This window comes from Argopecten irradians, chromosome 16 (genome assembly GCF_041381155.1).
Source record: "Argopecten irradians isolate NY chromosome 16, Ai_NY, whole genome shotgun sequence".
NCBI classification, from domain to species: Eukaryota; Metazoa; Mollusca; class Bivalvia; order Pectinida; family Pectinidae; genus Argopecten; species Argopecten irradians.
The window spans coordinates 15155157-15174608 of NC_091149.1; the positions used below are offsets into that span (position 1 = coordinate 15155157).

The 19452-nt window shown below is 35.3% G+C and overlaps 2 protein-coding genes across 2 annotated transcripts; one reads left to right on the top strand and one right to left on the bottom strand.

Annotated features, from left to right (window-relative positions):
• The first annotated feature begins 258 nt into the window (after positions 1–258).
• On the top strand, positions 259–14391 carry LOC138311105 (innexin unc-7-like). The gene is made up of 2 exons (XM_069252544.1): positions 259–580; positions 10929–14391. The coding sequence occupies exons 1-2, from the start codon at positions 573–575 to the stop codon at positions 12121–12123; spliced, it is 1203 nt and encodes a 400-aa protein (XP_069108645.1). The 5' UTR covers positions 259–572; the 3' UTR covers positions 12124–14391.
• On the bottom strand, positions 14129–17262 carry LOC138311106 (innexin unc-9-like). The gene is made up of 2 exons (XM_069252545.1): positions 17125–17262; positions 14129–16393 (listed from the first exon to the last, which is right to left on the bottom strand). Exons 1-2 carry the CDS (start codon positions 17130–17132, stop codon positions 15232–15234), a joined length of 1170 nt encoding a protein of 389 aa, XP_069108646.1. The 5' UTR covers positions 17133–17262; the 3' UTR covers positions 14129–15231.
• Between the last annotated feature and the right edge of the window lie 2190 nt (positions 17263–19452).

Genomic DNA, 19452 nt, shown 5'->3' on the forward strand with positions numbered 1-19452 from the left:
GTTTGTGTTTCCCATTGAAAGTTTATACATGAGTCTCGATCTGCTGTGTTACACAAATAGAGAGAGAAGTGTTTCGCATACTCTTAATTCCTTATTGTGATTTTATCCTTCTTTACTTTTTGTTTTCTGTTCCGGAAAACTTGTTGCCTTTTTTTGTTACAGTACGATACACACACAAACACGTGAAGGTAGCTTTAAAGCTACTGTGATGAGGTGTCAAGTTGTCCTTTCCCTTAAGTCCCGTGTATGAGTGTAGTGTGTAAAAACTTCAAAGGGAACGACACCTGCCCAGGTAAAAGTCGAATCACAGGTAAAAGGGAGTTGTGCTCCGCTATCTACCTGTAGGGGGTCTTTCCACATCAGTTCCCCGGTCTACCTGGCTGTAATGACCTGTCAACTGATACGACACACACATACATACCTACGTACCTACACGGTGTTTACTTTACCTGCACAATCGTCCTGGTATAGGGATATACAGGTGCGTGGGTCTCAAAAACCAAGATGGCTGACAAAGTTTGACAGGGATGTAGATTTCGAGAAACTGAAATCAGTCGATTACAACACTCAAAATGGGATTGTAAGTATACTGTTATATTTGTTAATTAGTTAATTAATGGAAACGAATTATGTATGTATTTCAAGAATGACTGGTAATCTGTTCTTTTACTATAGAAGATACTCAGTCAGAAAAAGTTTCCATGACTTTGAGTTGTATAGAGTTTAGGGTAGGGTGACCCGTTTTAAAAAACCACGACCGCGGTGTAAAATTTTAACAAAGAAACTTGGTTAGTGTAAATATATCACAAATGCCATCGTGGTAGAGTTATTTTCCATGCATGCACACTAGTACTGTGTCCCTATAAAAAGACTTGGTTTAAAGCTTACGTCTAGAAGTTTATGACACTTAGTAAATTTTTGACGTTTTACTTACTTATTGAATTCACTTGCTTGGTCTGTTGTCACCATACATTTCTATGATATATACGTTAATTTATTATTGTAATACATGACAACACTAAAACATATTTATGTGGTTTTAATATGGATGTAGAAACAAATTTTTGGTAGTTTATATTTAATGGTAATCAAGGACGTACAACACGTATACGTCCTTGATGGTAATTTTTACAGCTAAAACTTAAAGTATACATTTACTAATTAAGGATAAATGTCATTATATTGAATTCCTACCATTTACGATTATGTGGATGATTTTACATATATAACAGTACGTATAAAAGTTTTTGGTTCGACAGGACAAACACGTTTCTACAGTTTATAACTGGGATAAAATGGACAGGTCATTCGTTGTCATGCGCCCAACTGTAAACCAATTTAACATTCATGGAAGACTATTTTTATTATGTTCTGGTTAAGAGTGTCATGTATTACCGTTAGACTGACACAAGAGTAATATAACGTTCATGAGCATATACCTTGAAAATTTCAATTCGTTTTATCAAAGTTATTTGTAAAGTTTCATCTTTTAAAATAGGTATCTATACTTCATAACACGCGTCATCATTTTAACCAACGTACAGTATAAATGTATTGTATGCCTAAACATATCCTGTAATAATTTTAATTTTTATCTTATATTACCTGGATATATCTTACCGCTATATAAGCGTAGTATTTCATAAGTGTTTTTTTTAAGTATGTGTTCCACCCTTGAGTAACTCTCCACTGAATATACAGATGTATACAGTATAGTTCTAGCTTTTAGGTAGGAATACTCAATAGGAAGTCAACCCTGTAATGTACATATATTAAGATACAGATCGCTTTAATTTAATTTATTGCCAATCAAAGTTAATTTAATGGTTGCTTTTTATCCGGGAAACGCTTTAACTAAACATTCACTAATGTGTGAAGAATTGTACTGAAATTAATCATGCATACAGGTTTTGTTGAACTGAATACATACGTATGATATGATGACGTAATGTTATATCAAGGTACACTTATTTATCTATAATGATATTTACATAGATAAACAAATTCTTACACATTCATGATTTACTGATTATTTTATCTCATTGTTTCGGTAGACAATTCACTAGGTTGCGTCTGGGTTAAAGATTATAAGGACAAATTAAAACGGGGTTTTACCAAATTGGTCATAAAACGGCACCTTTCAAAACACCTTCGCCTTTGCTTAAACACCAACGTATTTTTTTTAATATTTTTTTCTTTTCCATTAAAAAATCGACCCATTGGTTTAGATTAAGCAACTAAAATGCCTCTATTATACAATGAAACACCTCCCGATGTTACATCAGACAGTGACGTCACGAAATTCGACAGCTGATTCGGAGTTCGTATACATGTATGTACAATATCGATATCGACAAAGTGTATATTTAACTTAGTATTGAGTATTTGCACAAAGATGACTTTTAGTGAATTATTTAAGGATTAGCAGGTTAATTTATTTGGTGTTGAGGTAACCCGTCATACATGTATATAGTGTAGATGTAGAGTAATGAAGTTCGTCATAAAACGGCACCTTTCAAAACACCTTCGATTCGCGTATACCAATATGTCTTTACTTCTTTTAAATACCTCAGCAACTAAACGCTTCATCGTTCTAAATAAAGCAGATTCTGAGATGAAATAACTTACGTCACTTGGGTACAGAATTTCGATATCGCGTTCGGCGTTCATATAATATACACCATACACCATGTACAAGTATATGTATAGCCATGGATCTGATAACATAGTAAACATACACACAAAGATAACAAAATTCTAACACGTACACGGATTTACAGATTATTATATCTTAGTTTCTAGATCACAGCACAGACACCGCCATGTATATACGGATTAAGATTATCATAACAATACTTGTGTTAATAAAAGCGACGCGAGATTGCATGTCAGTTGGCCATAAAACGGCGCCTTTCAAAACACCTTCGTATGTACAAAAATACCCATATACACAATGTATTATATGTGCTTTCATAAAATTTCATCAATGGTTAGCGTCGGAAGAGGAAATATTATTATCATCCCGAGATGAAACAACTCGTATTGTTACATCAATCTGTGCAATCATTGCGACAGTCTGTTTTGGGGGTTCACGTGTGAGCACAATAAACCCTGTGTAGATAAATATATGATTTTATATCTATATTCTAGGCCTTTAAGATAACCAGCGCTAACTTTTAAAGTGGTGTACACCTATGTTAATTCTCAACAGTACACAATTTATCGCGCTATAATGTATTGTCGCGATCGGTTGACCTTGACTACAAGGTCTGAACTCCTCTGCAGGTCATTCAATATTGTCTATCAAAACTCGCGATAAACCTCCAAACAACTGAACTTGTATTCGTTATTTAACGCCAACAACCATTCACGTTCTACTTGATAATGTAAGCAAAGAAATGGCGCATTTGTATACCAAATGAGGTCCCAGACAGATATGGTATAACGGCCGTTATTTGATATATTGGAGCATGGTTTCGTTTCCGAAAATTTGATTTGCGAAATATTGAGAAAAGTGTACGCACGTTTATATAAACGAACTTGAAGTCATATCAATATAATCACGAAGTTTTAATTTGATTTTAATTTCTTGTTTTAGTTCAAAATCGTGTAAATAATCGTCTGATAGTTATTTATAACACTGCAATGCTCAATTGGAAAATTAAAGACACATTTTCGGCAATCTTCAGAGATTGTCGCTTATTTCCGAACATCGACGGACATTTCTCCGAGGCGTAAAGCTTTTACGGGACCAATGCCTGATATAGTAATACATGTACGTAACAAACTGACACCTCCCTGAAGGCTTGTCTCGGCTGTGTCATTCTGTACTTAGTCATCACACGGAGGTGTTACACAAATGTAATACAGATATCATCGTTAGTGGTCAAGCTAGTGGACATTCCGGGAATTTCGGACAAACCTGGTCATAAATCACGTACACAGATACACGTGATCGTTATGGGGTGTGATCGAGTCTATAGCTAGGCTAGCAGAGAAAGCATTTAATAAAAAATGAAACATTTTATATTTTCTTTTACTACGGCCTCGATTTTTATCTTAATCCGACTCAATGATTGAACTTTCTGTCTTGTTTTAGTACATTTTGGCAATAGTGAATAGTTAATACGTAATACACTTTATAAAAAAGAATTTACAAGCTTTCTAATAATGGTTTAAAAAATTGATTGTTTTGTACCAAACTTACGTTTTCTCATAAGAGATAACTATTGTAAGCTATAAATTTATATATGTATTTTACGTGTCCCTATCCGAACCGTCTCATACAGAGATAAGTAAACACGAATCTATCTCCCCACTGTCGATATTATTCATAACAATATTCTCAGACACAGTGAAGACGTAGACACATGTACAGTAACTTGTGGGGTTGTCGGACAGTTGTGTAAATAACAACTGCCAATATCTCAGCTATACACTCGAGATAAGTCGTGTGACGGGGTCTAATAGTGAAAGTTGTAACTGTTAACAAAGTCTTACCCCATACCCCGCCCACGTGCGTGTATTCCCATCTGATGACGTATACGAAAGTGGTGTTCGTCTAGAGAAGGAGGGGCTTTTGAATGATCATGATCACCCATGAGCTTTTCCATAACCCTCACCAAATTGAAAAAAAAAAAAACATATTTAAAATTTGGCTTATACATCAGTATATCTATAATATGACCAAGGATTTATGGGATTTATTAAATCATTAATGTAACAAAGTTAGTGGGGGGCTAGTGAAGAAGACTGTAACGATACCGAAACCACCCATGGGCTATCTTTTAATACGCCATTACACGACACCTTATTTATTTTAGCCTGTGTGATATCGCGACTAAAAACTCCGACTGTAAACCGTGCACCAAAACGTTTCAAACTCGCTCGTCAAATAACACAGAAATCTCTTATCTTGTGAACATAAAATGGGATTTCTATATTATGTAATAGGATATAAGCGTTGTTGTATACACCTGTCGAATCATGCATGTGTCTGAAAATATCTACATTTGACTGTCACTAAACTTCAAATGTAAATGTTAGACGGGGACTCTTGATTGACATACTAACATTGAGATTGGAGATCTTTTGTTGATATTAGATTAGCAGCTCATCCTTATAAATACGGTCTGTACATGTACGTATTTTGTATACTTTGTACAAACACCACAGGGTAGATAAAATCATCGATCTCTTTGACCGGAATGACCACAGATCCCCTGACCAAACAAACATGGCCATACCCACGTACACCATATAGTTACACTCCCTTAAACCAGGTACGGTTTGACCCCTACCCCTATATCACGGAACCTAGTAATTAGCTTAAAGGTATCTACTTTGTGAAATAAGAGACATACGGGTTGATTACACTGCACTACACTGCACTAATGAATCAATGGAGGTTTCGAGGCACTAAATTGACATGAACCGTGAAGTATAACTCCCTCCTCGTACTGTGATTGTTACGTCGCAAAAACCACGTAATTTTTTAAGACGTCACAATCACCGGAAGGCAGGACTAATCGACTAAGTCGTATGTCACACACATCGTTTCCGTATCTCGAAATCGGCGTAACATAGGTCTCCGACGATGTTATGTCAACAAAATAAGTTGTATGTCAGAGTTACATGTACCTTCCTCTATTTCAGAACGAAAATTAATTGTACAATTATTAGTCTTCCTTGCTAAAAGCAGAGATTTAAATATAATATACTATTGAAATCTCTGCTAAAAAGTTAGAGTAGGAAATCTACATTATCAACGTACTTCATATTCCTGTAATTATTTTTATCTCGGGACAACTCTAGTTCTCTGCTTTGATAAAGACTTGAAAAACAACAATTGACTCGGTATACGTATCGCTCCCGGGAGAATTTCTGGACCGTTGAGTTCCGACAAAGTTACTAAAGTGATGTCATACTAAAAGTTAGATAACATGAGGTAATGTGTAAAATCCAATTAACTGACCACAATTGTGTTTCTTTGGATAAGCAAACATGTTATCTATCTGACCGAACTTCACTGAAACGCAAGAAAGACAAACACATTCTCGACTCAAATCGACCGTCATGTTTTTATCGCTTAACAATATCGACTGAAAGCTCCGGATTCGGTGGTTTCAGCGAAAACTCGATGATTCCAAGATGCATTTGTGTACAATTTTAACGACATTTTATATAAATATACATCATGTTGTACAGTTTGCCCGAGTCATAAAAGTACAATCTAACCATTTCACTTATAATAGAACAATATTTTGTAAACATATGAATTTATTTTCTTTCTTTTTTTCAATGTTTTTGGCCACAGACGACCCATTATGGTATGTATCCGGTTTCACTGTGTACGTAATGTTTAGTTATAACTTTAAGGAGATTTTAAAACCTGATACCGTAATGCTATGTTATGTGTGATTTATTGTGTCCCATTCTGTAACTAGACTAGGCAGTAAGACTAGCTAGTTATACTCGGAGACTGGTTGAGTTTTGAAAATGACGTCATTCAAAGCGGATGAAATTTCAGGACAAAATACAAGTGTGACGATGAAAAATGTGTTTATACGATTGTAAATGAGATAGTGTTCGGTTATGGAATAAATTAATCACCCGTAGAGATTTTTTTCACTGATAGCTTGTTGTCAGTGAAGATAGTAAAGGTAATGGAGTAATTTGATTAGGCAGTTAGAGTTTCACTCCGTCACTACTAACGAACGATCGCAACATCTCAGAGATTCCGACAATCTTCGGAAATTATCGGTGTTATATCTACGAAGATTGCTGAACATTTCTCCAAGACTAACGGGGTGATACGAAGAGTAGATCAGAATGATAGCCGGATAATTTCGACGATATGTTCCAGTAAGACAGTGCTATCATCTGAAACATGGAATTCACGCTATCACAACGAGACACACAGTCGCAATCACTAGATACCTATCGCAAACTGGACAGAATGTCTGTAAATGATGCATCAAAAAATATTTGTATATATGCAGCCATTTTGAAAATAATTAAGATAAGAACCACGTGAGAAATGATTCCATTTGAGTTTGAAAACATTACTTTATATTTTCTTAACTTTTCGTCGACGCATATAGCTAGTATTACGAAAACGCGTTCGAAAAACATTCCTTTGAAGCATATGCCCAGTAAAATGATTTCATTATTTTTGCATGCACTGTAATTCTTTATCAACCACACCTATACACACACACACACACGTTATACATAAAAGTTACAATTTATATAATGCAGATTTTATTTCTTACCCAGGAATTTGAAAGATAAGGCGCTGATCTACCTGCGAAAAGTTCACCTTAGCACGATTCAATATGAAAATGAGATTGATTTACATATTTCTATCCACGGTATAGATATCACATATCGGGTTCAGATATTTTGGCATATGCCCAAACTTAACTTTAATATATTTCGTCGCAGAAGGCATCGTTATATTAAAATGAAACTTACCGAATGATAAGGTGTGACTGTCTACTTTTATTGATATATTTTTTTTGATCTTATGAAATAATAAACATACCATACTATTTCCAGATACCAAAACGACGCGAGTTATGTGCGATTTACGTACCGTCGTTTAGTCTCGCCTTCCGGTGATTCTGACGTCAAACAAATTTGTCTTTGCATATTACAGAGTTAGCTCCCTTGCGGGTAGGTATCGAATGTTACGTCATTATTTTGTGAGCGCAATTCACGTCATTTTCTTCGAAAGGTATGACGTTACGCTCGCAAAAAAACATGACGTCACAATCAATACCTATCCGCAAGTGCAGATACAATCACAAGAACTAGTAGATCATACTAATCGACGTACTTTACCCACATCGTTTTGGCATCTCGGAACCCCTGTATTGGAGATTATTTGGATGTTTCATTTACACCAAGACATAATATAATTTTAGGCAAAGCCTATCTGAGAGCGCAGCAGTTAATCCATTCTTTCGTTTGACATGTAAATAAAGGATTTCCAACGGCGAAAGAGTAGTCTCCCCTGACCCATCAGTCTTATCGATGTTGACATGTGTTTTGTTTTTATAGCTTATTGGGTGCGCTGAATAACTGTACTGCTAGAAACCATTTATAGAATTATTAATTATTGGAATAATAGTTTTGTTGAATTACTGGCATTGAGTTTATAACAAGAAAAACAATATTGAACATAGATTACTTCTACTTTCACTTTCTGCAAAAATACGTGACTGCGGCTACAAATTATATCTCAACGTCATTCTCCGTTGCCAGGCGGAAAATTCCGAAGCAACTGCTCACGTAAAACGGCTTTTAAGTTAAGACTCAGGACAAAATGTAATTATTAGATTCAGGTAAGAATAAATTGGAAGGTTTATCTTTCACTAATGTTTTTATTTTTCCAAGCGTTTTACTTGTTTGTAATCACGCGAGAGTGTGATTTTGTAATCACGCGAGAGTGTGACTTTAGATACTGTCTTGCGCGATGCTGGATCTTGTGTTGACTTCCTGTTTCCGGTTGGTGAGAAAGTTTTCCAACTCTACATATATTGGATGATTTACATAGAATAACGTTAGGGAGACACCTCTATCACAAGAGTTCGCTTCGCGAACGGGCCTTCGGCCCGTTCGCTGCGCTCTCTAATATGTGGTGCATAATGCAAATGCATACACTATGTGATGATAGACCAGAAATTAAACAGGAAACTAGCTTCTTTCTTTCATGAACAATTATCAAGATTTTGTTTGTGAATATTAATTAGTTTTAGAAGTTTTTACCTGGATTTTTTCAAAGACTTAATAACCAAATGAAGTCATATGCTTCTTAATAATATAATTTTAGGCAAAGCCTATCTGAGAGCGCAGCAGTTAATCCATTCGTTCGTTTTTTTTAATGTTTAACTAAATAGAAATATGCCAGGTAGATCTAAATAAAGGATTTCCAACGGCGAAAGAGTACTCTCCCCTGACCCATCAGTCTTATCGATATTGATATGTGTTTTGTTTATATAGCTTATTGGGTGAGCTGAATAACTGTAATGCTAAAAAAATACAAGAAAAACAATAATATATCACTTTCCGCAAGTTGCAGGCGGATTACAATCACGGCTTTTAAGTTAAGAAGGAACTCAGGTAAGTGGAAGGGTTTATCTTTCACTAATGATCATTTTTTCAAGCTACTTGTTTGTAATAATCGACGTACTTTACCCACATATATTGGATGATTTCGTTTTTGGCATCTCGGAACATAATTTTAATTGAGTTTTCTTGTTATTATTTGATACAACCTAATATTTTTATTGGAGTATGCTTATTTGGATGTTTCATTTTACACTATCAGAGCGCAGCAGTTAATATGACATGTAAATAATAGTTATTGTTGCATGTGTTTTGTTTTTATCTGCGCTGGAATTTATCTAAACATTTATAGAATTATTAATTATTGGAATAATAGTTTTTTAATTAAAGTTTAATAAAATATCACATTCAAATTAAAAACCATTCGAAGTTCAGACCCTAAAAATACACATTTACCCTTATCTGATAACGGTCGATTTCTGAAATTCATGTATACCACTAGTTCATCACCTTAAATATCTCGCGGTGTCCGAGACTTGAAATGTCGCGAGCACGTGAATTACATTGTATACACACACGTCAAATGAAGAATTAAGTTTGCTACATCTTGTATTTTTTTATACGAATACATGTATCATTATGTCAAGTGTGGTATTTTAATGGAATTCATTTTTTTCTATTTTTTTTTACCATCATAGACAACAAATCTTTTCATACTGGCCACACATGAAAAATTAACAGTAATTTCGACGATGATGATTTTAAAGGAACACCTATGATACTAATTCCACGGGGATCTGTTTCTTTGTTTAATATTATTTCTTATTTGCGTCCTATTAATAATAACCAAGGTCATTCAGGAAATATTGGGTAAAGTGGCGGAGAAAAAAACCACCGACCTACAGTCATTGTCTGACAACCACCATTGGGAATCGAACTCTAAACTCACATGTGAGGAGCTACATGTAGTAGTAGTACGTTGAAAGCACCCAGCCGCCGCGATCCCTAGTAATTTGGCTTAGTTTTCCTAGCACGTTTACAATAACCAATAAAATGTGCTTATAGCAAGGACAAGTACCACTTCCGGCGAGAGACACACCGAAAAAATTTACATGTTCCTTTGGCTTTAATAATACGCCTTAACAACATAAAACTACCTATCACATCCAATACACACCATATATAGCCATAAAGCGGTCAATTTAAGGTCACTTACGAGGTCATTATGTATATATCGCCCAAGTTTAACAATGGAACATGACCCTCCAAACGTTATTCGACAGTTTATGGCTTTTCTCCATGTTAACGGTGAGAACCCGTCTGGACCGAAATCAATTGTGTATTTGATTCTGTAGTTCCCCTTGTTGTAAATTTTGAACGGGAGAGGTTATAAAATTCGATACATGTGTAAAGATTAATTTCAGAGCGAATTTCATGGGGATAATGTAGAACAGTCGTGAGTTCATTTCTGATTTTAAGACATACTGAAAATGCAATAACCTAATTGACTCATTTTGGCTCAAATTTCTGTTAAAGTTAAGGAACTTTCATGAATTTGGGTCCAGAAAGGAAAATACTTTAAGAATATATTCTTCAATGAGGAGAATTCAATGTCACGGTACATAGATTTACGGTTACTTATATGGTAAAAAAAACATGTGGCAAATATATGATCAACTGGCTTTTTACAGTATGTAAACAATAAAACCAGAAGAACATAAACAATGCCAGTGTCAATATATATTTTCCAAATACTAGTTCTCCAGTGTCAATATATACAGGTATCGACGCTGGTATAAGAACTGAATTTCATTTCTCAATGTCTTAAGTTATGAATATTTTTCTTGTTGTTGCAGTTTGGAAGACGTCACCAAACAAAGTACTTCGGTCATAAGGACCACTCTTAGCGATGACACATCGATTCACGTGCTAAACCGGAAGTTCTGCGTTGTTTCGCTCATCATACTTGCGCTGTTGGTATGCGCAAAGCAGTATGTCGGCGAACCTATCCAATGTTGGTGCCCAGCCGAGTTCGCCAAATTCCACGTGTCGTATGCAAACAGCTACTGCTGGATAAAGAACACTTATGGCGTCCCTTTCGACGAGATACTTCCGGTTGAGGACGACGAAAGGGAGGAAACTGAGATCATGTATTACCAATGGGTACCGCTCATCTTCGTTCTGATGGCCTTTCTCTTTTACTGTCCGAAAATCTTCTGGAAGGGGTTCTACCCTAAATCGGGCATAAACATCAAGAAAACTTTGAACCTTGCCAGCGATGCTACGTACCTTGGTCCTGGCAAGCGCGCCGAAAGAATGTCGGATATAGCATCTTACATTGATAAATGGATTGAGATCCGGGACGGTCGAAGCTCGGCCTATCAGCGTCTACAAGCACTGAAGGAGAAGATGGGACACCATGGAGTACATTTCGGAAACTATCTGACAGTGATTTACTTGATAACGTGTGGGTTGTACACGGCGAATACGATTGGACAGCTATTTCTTGTGGATGCGCTGTTGGGTAACGATTTTCTGAACCTGGGTCCGGATTTCGTGGCTGGAGTATCAACAAACCAAAAGTGGGAAGATCTCAGACGATTTCCTCGCGTCACGTTTTGCGATTTCAACATCCGCCAACTTCAAAATCTCCAAAGATGGACCGTTCAGTGTTCATTACCGATAAATCTCTTCAACGAAAAGATGTTCATCATTCTGTGGTTTTTACTGGTCATCATGACCATCGTAAACGCCGTGAATTTCGTATACAACTTCGCCATGTTGTTCTTTCCGCGACGTAAGAACGAGTACATCCGGAAGTATCTCGACGACGACCAGGTCCCACCGGAACTACGTCACAGTGCTAGACTTACTGATGTTCAAGGGAAGTTTGTTGACAAATATTTGAGACAAGATGGCGTCTTTCTGATATGGTTGGTTAGTCACAACACAAGCCAAGTTGTGGCGGCAGAGATCGTAGGCAAACTGTGGAAGGATTACTGCGATAAAACGCACGTGAAAACTTATTTATCTCTGAATTCAGAGACATGATTTTGGATTTCACCTTTCTGGTTATTTTGCCGAACCATTGCCATTTCCTTTTCGGAAGTGATTTAAATATTTTGTATTGTAATTGTACACTGTGTGTCAGTATGCGTTTGTTCATTTTAAAGACAATTATTGGATCAACACCAGGTTGCCAACTTACATAACTACTCTGCATATACCATCAGTTAAAGTTTGATATAATTGACATTGGAAATCAAATTACGTACATATATATGTGTGTTGTGTTATGAAACGCCAGTAAAGGGGCAATAACTCTTACATTCTATATGTTGGTAGTAGCTACTTAAACAAGTGCAAGTTAAACACGGAATTTGGATCATTTTCCATTAAATTTAGGTTTTTTTTAATGAATTTTCAAAGGATCTGTTTTTATATTGATGAAATACAATTATAGAGAAATTTCTAATGCAAGTATCAAAATATTGCTTAGTGCCATCATTTGAGTTATACTCATTTAGCTTACAAAACGATGGATCTCGCGAACGTGAGAGTATTGTTTCGTCTGATAAAGTGTTTAAAATTTTCTCTGAATATATATTTTGTTAAAAAAAGATGAAAAGATAAAGATAAATTTTCAGAGAACAAGAATTTGGCACATTTACCGGTGTTCCATCTTAAGGTATAACTATATACCGACATATCAAGTATGACAACATGATCATTGTCTCGAATATAGTTTAATTTTTTATCGAAAAAATAATTAGAATGCTGGCAATATGATTTATTTTTACGAGTCTTTGAATTTTACTGTATTACTTTGAGCGATTTTACATTTTTTTACATGATTAGTGTCATTTTGTACATTTTGTATACCCATAGTTGTGTATTATAAGGCTGTGTGCTTCCATAGATTATACCAGTGAACTAGTTAAGGGGGTATGTCACCTTAATCTTTATACATGTAATTAGAGTTAAGGGGGTATGTCACCTTAATCTTTATACACGTAGTTAGAGTTAAGGGGGTATGTCACCTTAATCTTTATACACGTAGTTAGAGTTAAGGGGGTATGTCACCTTAAACTTAATGCCTGTGATCAAGTCTCATTTTACACTTACCTGTAGTTAATTTTACCTGACAATTAAGATTTTTTTGTGTGGATTTAAGACCTTTTTGCTGTAGTTGATACATGTATATGAAATCGATATACCGTACATTCTTATTATCATTTTAAAAATATAATTATGTAGTACATGTTATGGTCTGTTTATGCGATATGGGGAAAACTGTGCTAAAATGTGAATTACAATGAAATACATGTCTCTATACCCTAAAAAGCATGTGTAACCTATCTTTATACTAAGTATTTTAGTATTTTGTTCATGAAACAAAAAACAACAAACCCGAGTCTTCCATAACTCAATCAGTTATTGTGTATATTAAGTATATAAACTGGCTTCCAAATAACCATATATTGGATACGATGTATTCTTATGTCAACTTTACACAATACGAACGTACGTTTTTGTGATAATGTATATTCATTGATAAAGGAGTGGATGATAAAGGGAGAGAGAGAGAGAGAGGGGGGAGAGGGAAAGAAAGAAAGAAAGAAAATGTGGAGAAATAGAGTTTAAGTAAGAGAGAAGGACAGAAATAGAAGGAAAAAGGCTTGAGAAAGATAGAAAGAAAACGAAAGATACATGTACATAACGTGACATAGAGGGAGAGAGAGTGAAGAAAAGAGAGAATGCTTAGAAGAGTTAGAAAGACAGATAAAATGAGAGAAAAATACATATACATATCAATCCAGATAACTAAAATTGATACTTCACAAAACATCAATGTAATTTGTTATATGATACTACTTCATTCCCGATAACGCTGGATCCTTTCCCTATAGGTTAATAAGGTCACGTAATTTGTAACTGAATCCTTTTGTTGTCTATACGCTATTCCAAATAGTTGTTTTATTTCAACACCGATAACATAAAAAAGACATTATATAAGATGTCCGCCTTCCCCATGGATGTTTTGGACCAAATTTGGTTAAAAATGGAAATGTAACGACTAAATTTTAAACAAATGTATTAAAGCAGCTATTTACATGATACAGCTACATTGTATTTACACAATAATCTGGGTGAAATTACAGTGTATATAATAAACATTCAATAATTTAATCACTTTGTTGCAAATTCCATGCCAATATTGGTAAACAGGTGCTCATCAATGTAAACATGGATGTGTTTTAGTTTGTACATTTGTAGAGTTTACATCAAAATAAAGTACATTGTACATCATTCTTGTTATTCGTTTGTTCAATTGTTTTCATTCGAAACCCATAAGCTACAAAATTGACATCGGAATTTATCATTTTGTTTAGAATATGACTTAAATACTTTGAGAGTTATCTCTCTTTTAACTGTAATAGAAACACGAGTTGCTCTTCATACAAGCAAAAGAAAAAAGCATCTTAGTAATCGCAATACAGGAAAACATCACATTTCTGATTAATTCCGTTTACATCAGGTCCCAAGAACATGAAACAGAAAATTGAATCAAAATAATGTATTACGATGTGCTTGACTTTGAGCTCATGTGAATGGGATATAGCAATTTGACGCGAATTGTGAATTTACCGGATTTTCACTGTTTTGACCATAACGCAGAAAGCTTCTTTTTTTTCAAATTGATATTTGCTATAGCTTATTAATGTCGTTGTATAGGCGATTTATGTGAAAATTGTGAAGTTAAAAAAGGTGAATTTTCACAAATCTCTACAATGCGTAACGTATACATTTTTTCCACAATGGCCGCCAAATTGGTCTTTTAATTTATTCAAAGTTGTGTATCAGATATTATGCAAACAATAGAAATGACATTTTCTTTATGGCAACGTGCTACAAGTAGAAGACAATTATTTTTTTTGAAAATCCCAAAAATTCAAATGGTAAATGTTCAAATGAGATTTCAACGAGAGTTAAACCTCACCTGATCAGATTCTTAAGTTTAGATTTAACCACAAATGGCGTTACAAAATGTGACATCAGAAGCCTAAGATTAATTCATACGAGATCTCGTCGCCAGGTCACCCTCCTGTCAAGTACAAATGGACCGAGAAAACATATTTTTCTAATACCTTATTAAGATCAGTTTGTTTTCTCATCATTATTTTTGTGGTCATTGAAGATATTCCATAGATTTTCCACTAACGTACTTGTGTATACTACTCCAAGTTGGTACCGAACAACCGATATCACAAACACTCCATCCACACCAAGATAGTTGTCCAAGAATTCATTAAATATTTCTCGGTCATTTCCGACATCTTTTGATGTTCCGGACTTATTCTCGCCGATTATCAGAAGTCTCTTAATTAAAGCACGTCTGCGACCCCTGCCGAAAATCATGAGATTGTCTAGAAAGCTGATAAAGTTAATTATCGAAAGAGAAGTCAATAAGAACCAAATAAATATGAAAATCTTTTCGTTGAATAAGTTGTTCGGGAGCGAACACTGGACGGTGTATGTTTTCACATTGCTCATTCGCCTGATGTTTGCGTCACAAAATGTAACTGTTGGAAAACGTGGCATTTCCTCCAAACTTCCTCCATGACGACTTTGAAATAGTATATCAGTTCCTAGGGTTAGAAATTCGTTCCCTAAAAGTCTATCCAGTAAATATATTTGTCCAACAGAATTCACGACGTACAAGAAACAACAAAACGCATATGCCTTTGCAAGATAACTTTCTCTTGAAAATCCAAACCCGTACACACTTTTCCTAATACGGTACCCTATTTTCTTCTTCACAATGCGAGTTTGAATCCATCTGTTCATAAAATGAGCAATATTTGATTGATCTTCATTTTTCAAGCTACACTGGCTTTTTGTCAGTCGAGATACGAAACCAAAACTTGCGCAAGATTGTAGCTCCATCCATGCCCACTTCGGAAGAACAAATAACACACATTGCGACAAAAGAATGACCGGAACCCACGGATAGTAAGTTATCGAGAAGTCTTGTCTGGTGTCAGCGTGACGTGGAATCGGTCCTTCGGATGAAACATAGTATGTATTTTTCACATAACAATAGTTGTTTGTGTAAGCAACTTGATTGTCTGTAAACAACGCTGGACACCAACATTTTATCTTCTCCCCGAAAATTTCCTTAGCAACCACCAACAGTGATGTCAAAACAAACAATAACGAACAGTAGACACTGTTGAAGTGCTGGACCAGGAATTCCCCGATGTTGTTGTTTGCTCGATTGCTTTTGTCTCGGTCAATTGCTGTGCATGCATCTTCAAACCTGAAAAAAATATAACATCACGTGACTGATCCATATTTTCTTCACGGTTTCATAAACCAAAAGAAATTTTACATATTTTGAGAAAAGTTGGCTCATTCAGACAGAAATTTGAAATGCAGATAGTCACTGAAGTTATCAACGAAGACAAGCAAATAATCTTAAAGCTAAGCAATTTAATAGAAACAGAGTAATTATGAAAATGTCCAGTATGTGGAGCATAAGGAAAGATTTTTTATTATAATCAAAATTTGAACAATTTTGCAATTGACGATGTGTGCTTGATAATATTTATGACTGTTTAGATAACAGATAAATTGTACGCGTACACATTGATGGAATAGCGTACGTACGAAACGTTTTCATTTAAGAAAGGAAGAATTCCATGAATTCCTTATTCTATTTTGATACATCTACTAATACAACCTCTCAATATTATACTTTTGATAGAAACTTTGTTTTGATGCCGCCCAGCAACGTACCGTTGAAGAATATTGAGAACCTTTTGCGACAACTCTTTTATCTAAAAATCAAAACCAACTAGGGGACAATCTCATTAGAGCAAGATCTGATTTGCATTTCATAAAATGCACTTCACTACATATTGGAACCGGATGTATATTAATCAAATGTCGTACTCATATATCAAGATTTCAAGATTCATTGAAATCTTGCTTATATATATCTGAAATACTTTTTTAAAGGATAATGCTTTTTGATGAAAATATACTTACGATCCCATGGCTTTCGACAATGGAGGCACCTATCCCATATACTCTGGAGACGGGCTCCACTACTGACAACGGTACGACTATCTAGCACTGGCAGGGTCATTGTGTAGACAAAGTCGGAGACTTCTAATCCAAACGTTATCAGTTTTATCTTACATTTCAAGTGTGTTGTGACATCGGTCAGATACGCGAATTAAATGGGTTCTAATTTTATCTGAAGAACATCACTGTGCATTGTTGTAAGCTGATCATCCTTGATATTCTAGGGGTAACTATCACTCATAATGTCCACATATGGTTTATGTCATAGCAAACCTGACACATTCCAGGAGATTACATATACCGACGCCTAACCTCAAAACCATACGGTGTACATACTTTGATATATATCAAAGGTCTAAATTAGCTGTTTCATCTGTTGTCGCACACGGAGCCTTCAGCTGTTCTATTCCATAGTCCATGGCTGGATATCATGACAGTGATATTAACCCCTGTAATATCAAGGATGTAACATGATATGTTCGGTGTTTTACAGCAATAACGGTTGGTAATGAAGACAACAATTTTCATTAATTTGAAATTTGAATGGTAAAGATATGACGTTTTTTGTTAATCTCTGACAGTTATGCTATTGACTCCTCGAGATAGTTGGTTATTTTCCGAACGTCTTATCAGTCTAATAATAGTGTACCATAGTTCAAAAAACATTTATGAGGTATTATTATGGCGTATTCGTAAATTTAATGACTTTCCTTGACCTAAATACAAAGTTTTAAGCATAGAAAACAAAATCTGTAAGTTGTCTAAGCCCTGGAACAAAACCTTAAACTTTCCTTACAATGTCTAACTTTTCACTGAAGCACGAACGTGAAATGAGGTATTACAACAAAATACAGCCAAAATGCTATAAAGGCCACCCGTGACACGACAAAACAGTGGTCTTTATACACAAGTACAATCGTGTTGAAAATGACATTGGGACCTCGAGAATGTGATCTAAATAAGCAGGTGGTTTTTATACAGAGGTGGTCACTAAGACAGGTTTGGCTGTATTGATGGAAACTTAGGAAAGAATGGAAATGATAAGACGCCAACTCTAGTCGCCCTGTATGATTACGCAATAAGCAACATGTTTTAGCTCTATCTGCAAGACACTCTTCGGGCTGTCAATCATCTTTAAAAGCCCAAGAACTATAACTCTTATCAATATTGTTTTCAAGTAGCCATTCTTATTCCCTCCAGTTAGCATTTATCATCGATACATTTCAGCTATGAATTCTGGTATTGCTTCAAAGTATCCCATGTAGTATATCATATTTCAATTATTAAAGCTAAACATTAATCGCTTTCCCTCTACTTAGCGCGGGCACTTGTTTACGAATGAATATTTCGTAAATACATTCGTGGTTTTTATGATCAAAAAGCCGCGATTTATAAACAGTAAATATTACATTTTTCCGATTTATTTAATAATTAATTCGTTAAGTATAAATCATGAAATGTATTTTCTAGTTCTAGCTTTTGCCTTTGGATATTTCTTCCAATTCCAATAAAATACAGAACATGCATGTACATCGAACCGTTTGGATATACAGTACCGGGTAGAAATCTAGACACATACATCTTGAATACAGCGCATTCTTTGTAAATATATTGTCCATCCAACAGGACCGGCCGGATTTCCAGAGACAATCTCGATGTTTCATATTCTAGTGATAACGATTGATAACACTCGAGTATTCCTCGTGTCAAGTAGGTTTTCTCCACACTCGAATACTTCCTGTGTGGTTTACCAACTAGGATCTACCATACTGTCAAATACTACTGAAGCGCCACTGTCTCTAACCTTATACTGTATACCATCTTTTCTCCCACCATTCACCGATCCTTTTACAATAAAGTTTTTTAATCATACATGTATTTTGGAAAAACAATATATTAATCATACATGTATTTTGGAAAAACAATATATTAATCCAAAATATAAACAGGTAATGTGAATATTGACATTTTTGGAATTTGCGGTATATTCGTGCTGTGTTTTCTTGTAATATAGGTGAATTGTTGCCGTTTTTATTGAGTTATATCATTTATCATTGAAGCATATCGTCGAAGACACCAACCAACACATCCCACCCGACCATATTATACTGAAAATGTGCGAAACAGTCGTCCCACTTCTTTGAACCTACTGCGTGTTAACAAAAACAGATAATACCTTTTGTATAGACTATGTTGTGTCTCAAACAGGAGAGAGAGGCGTTGCCAAGGAAGACGTCAGGAAGAAGAAAGTCTTTTTGAAAGGCGACATGGCGCGAACATGCCACGGTC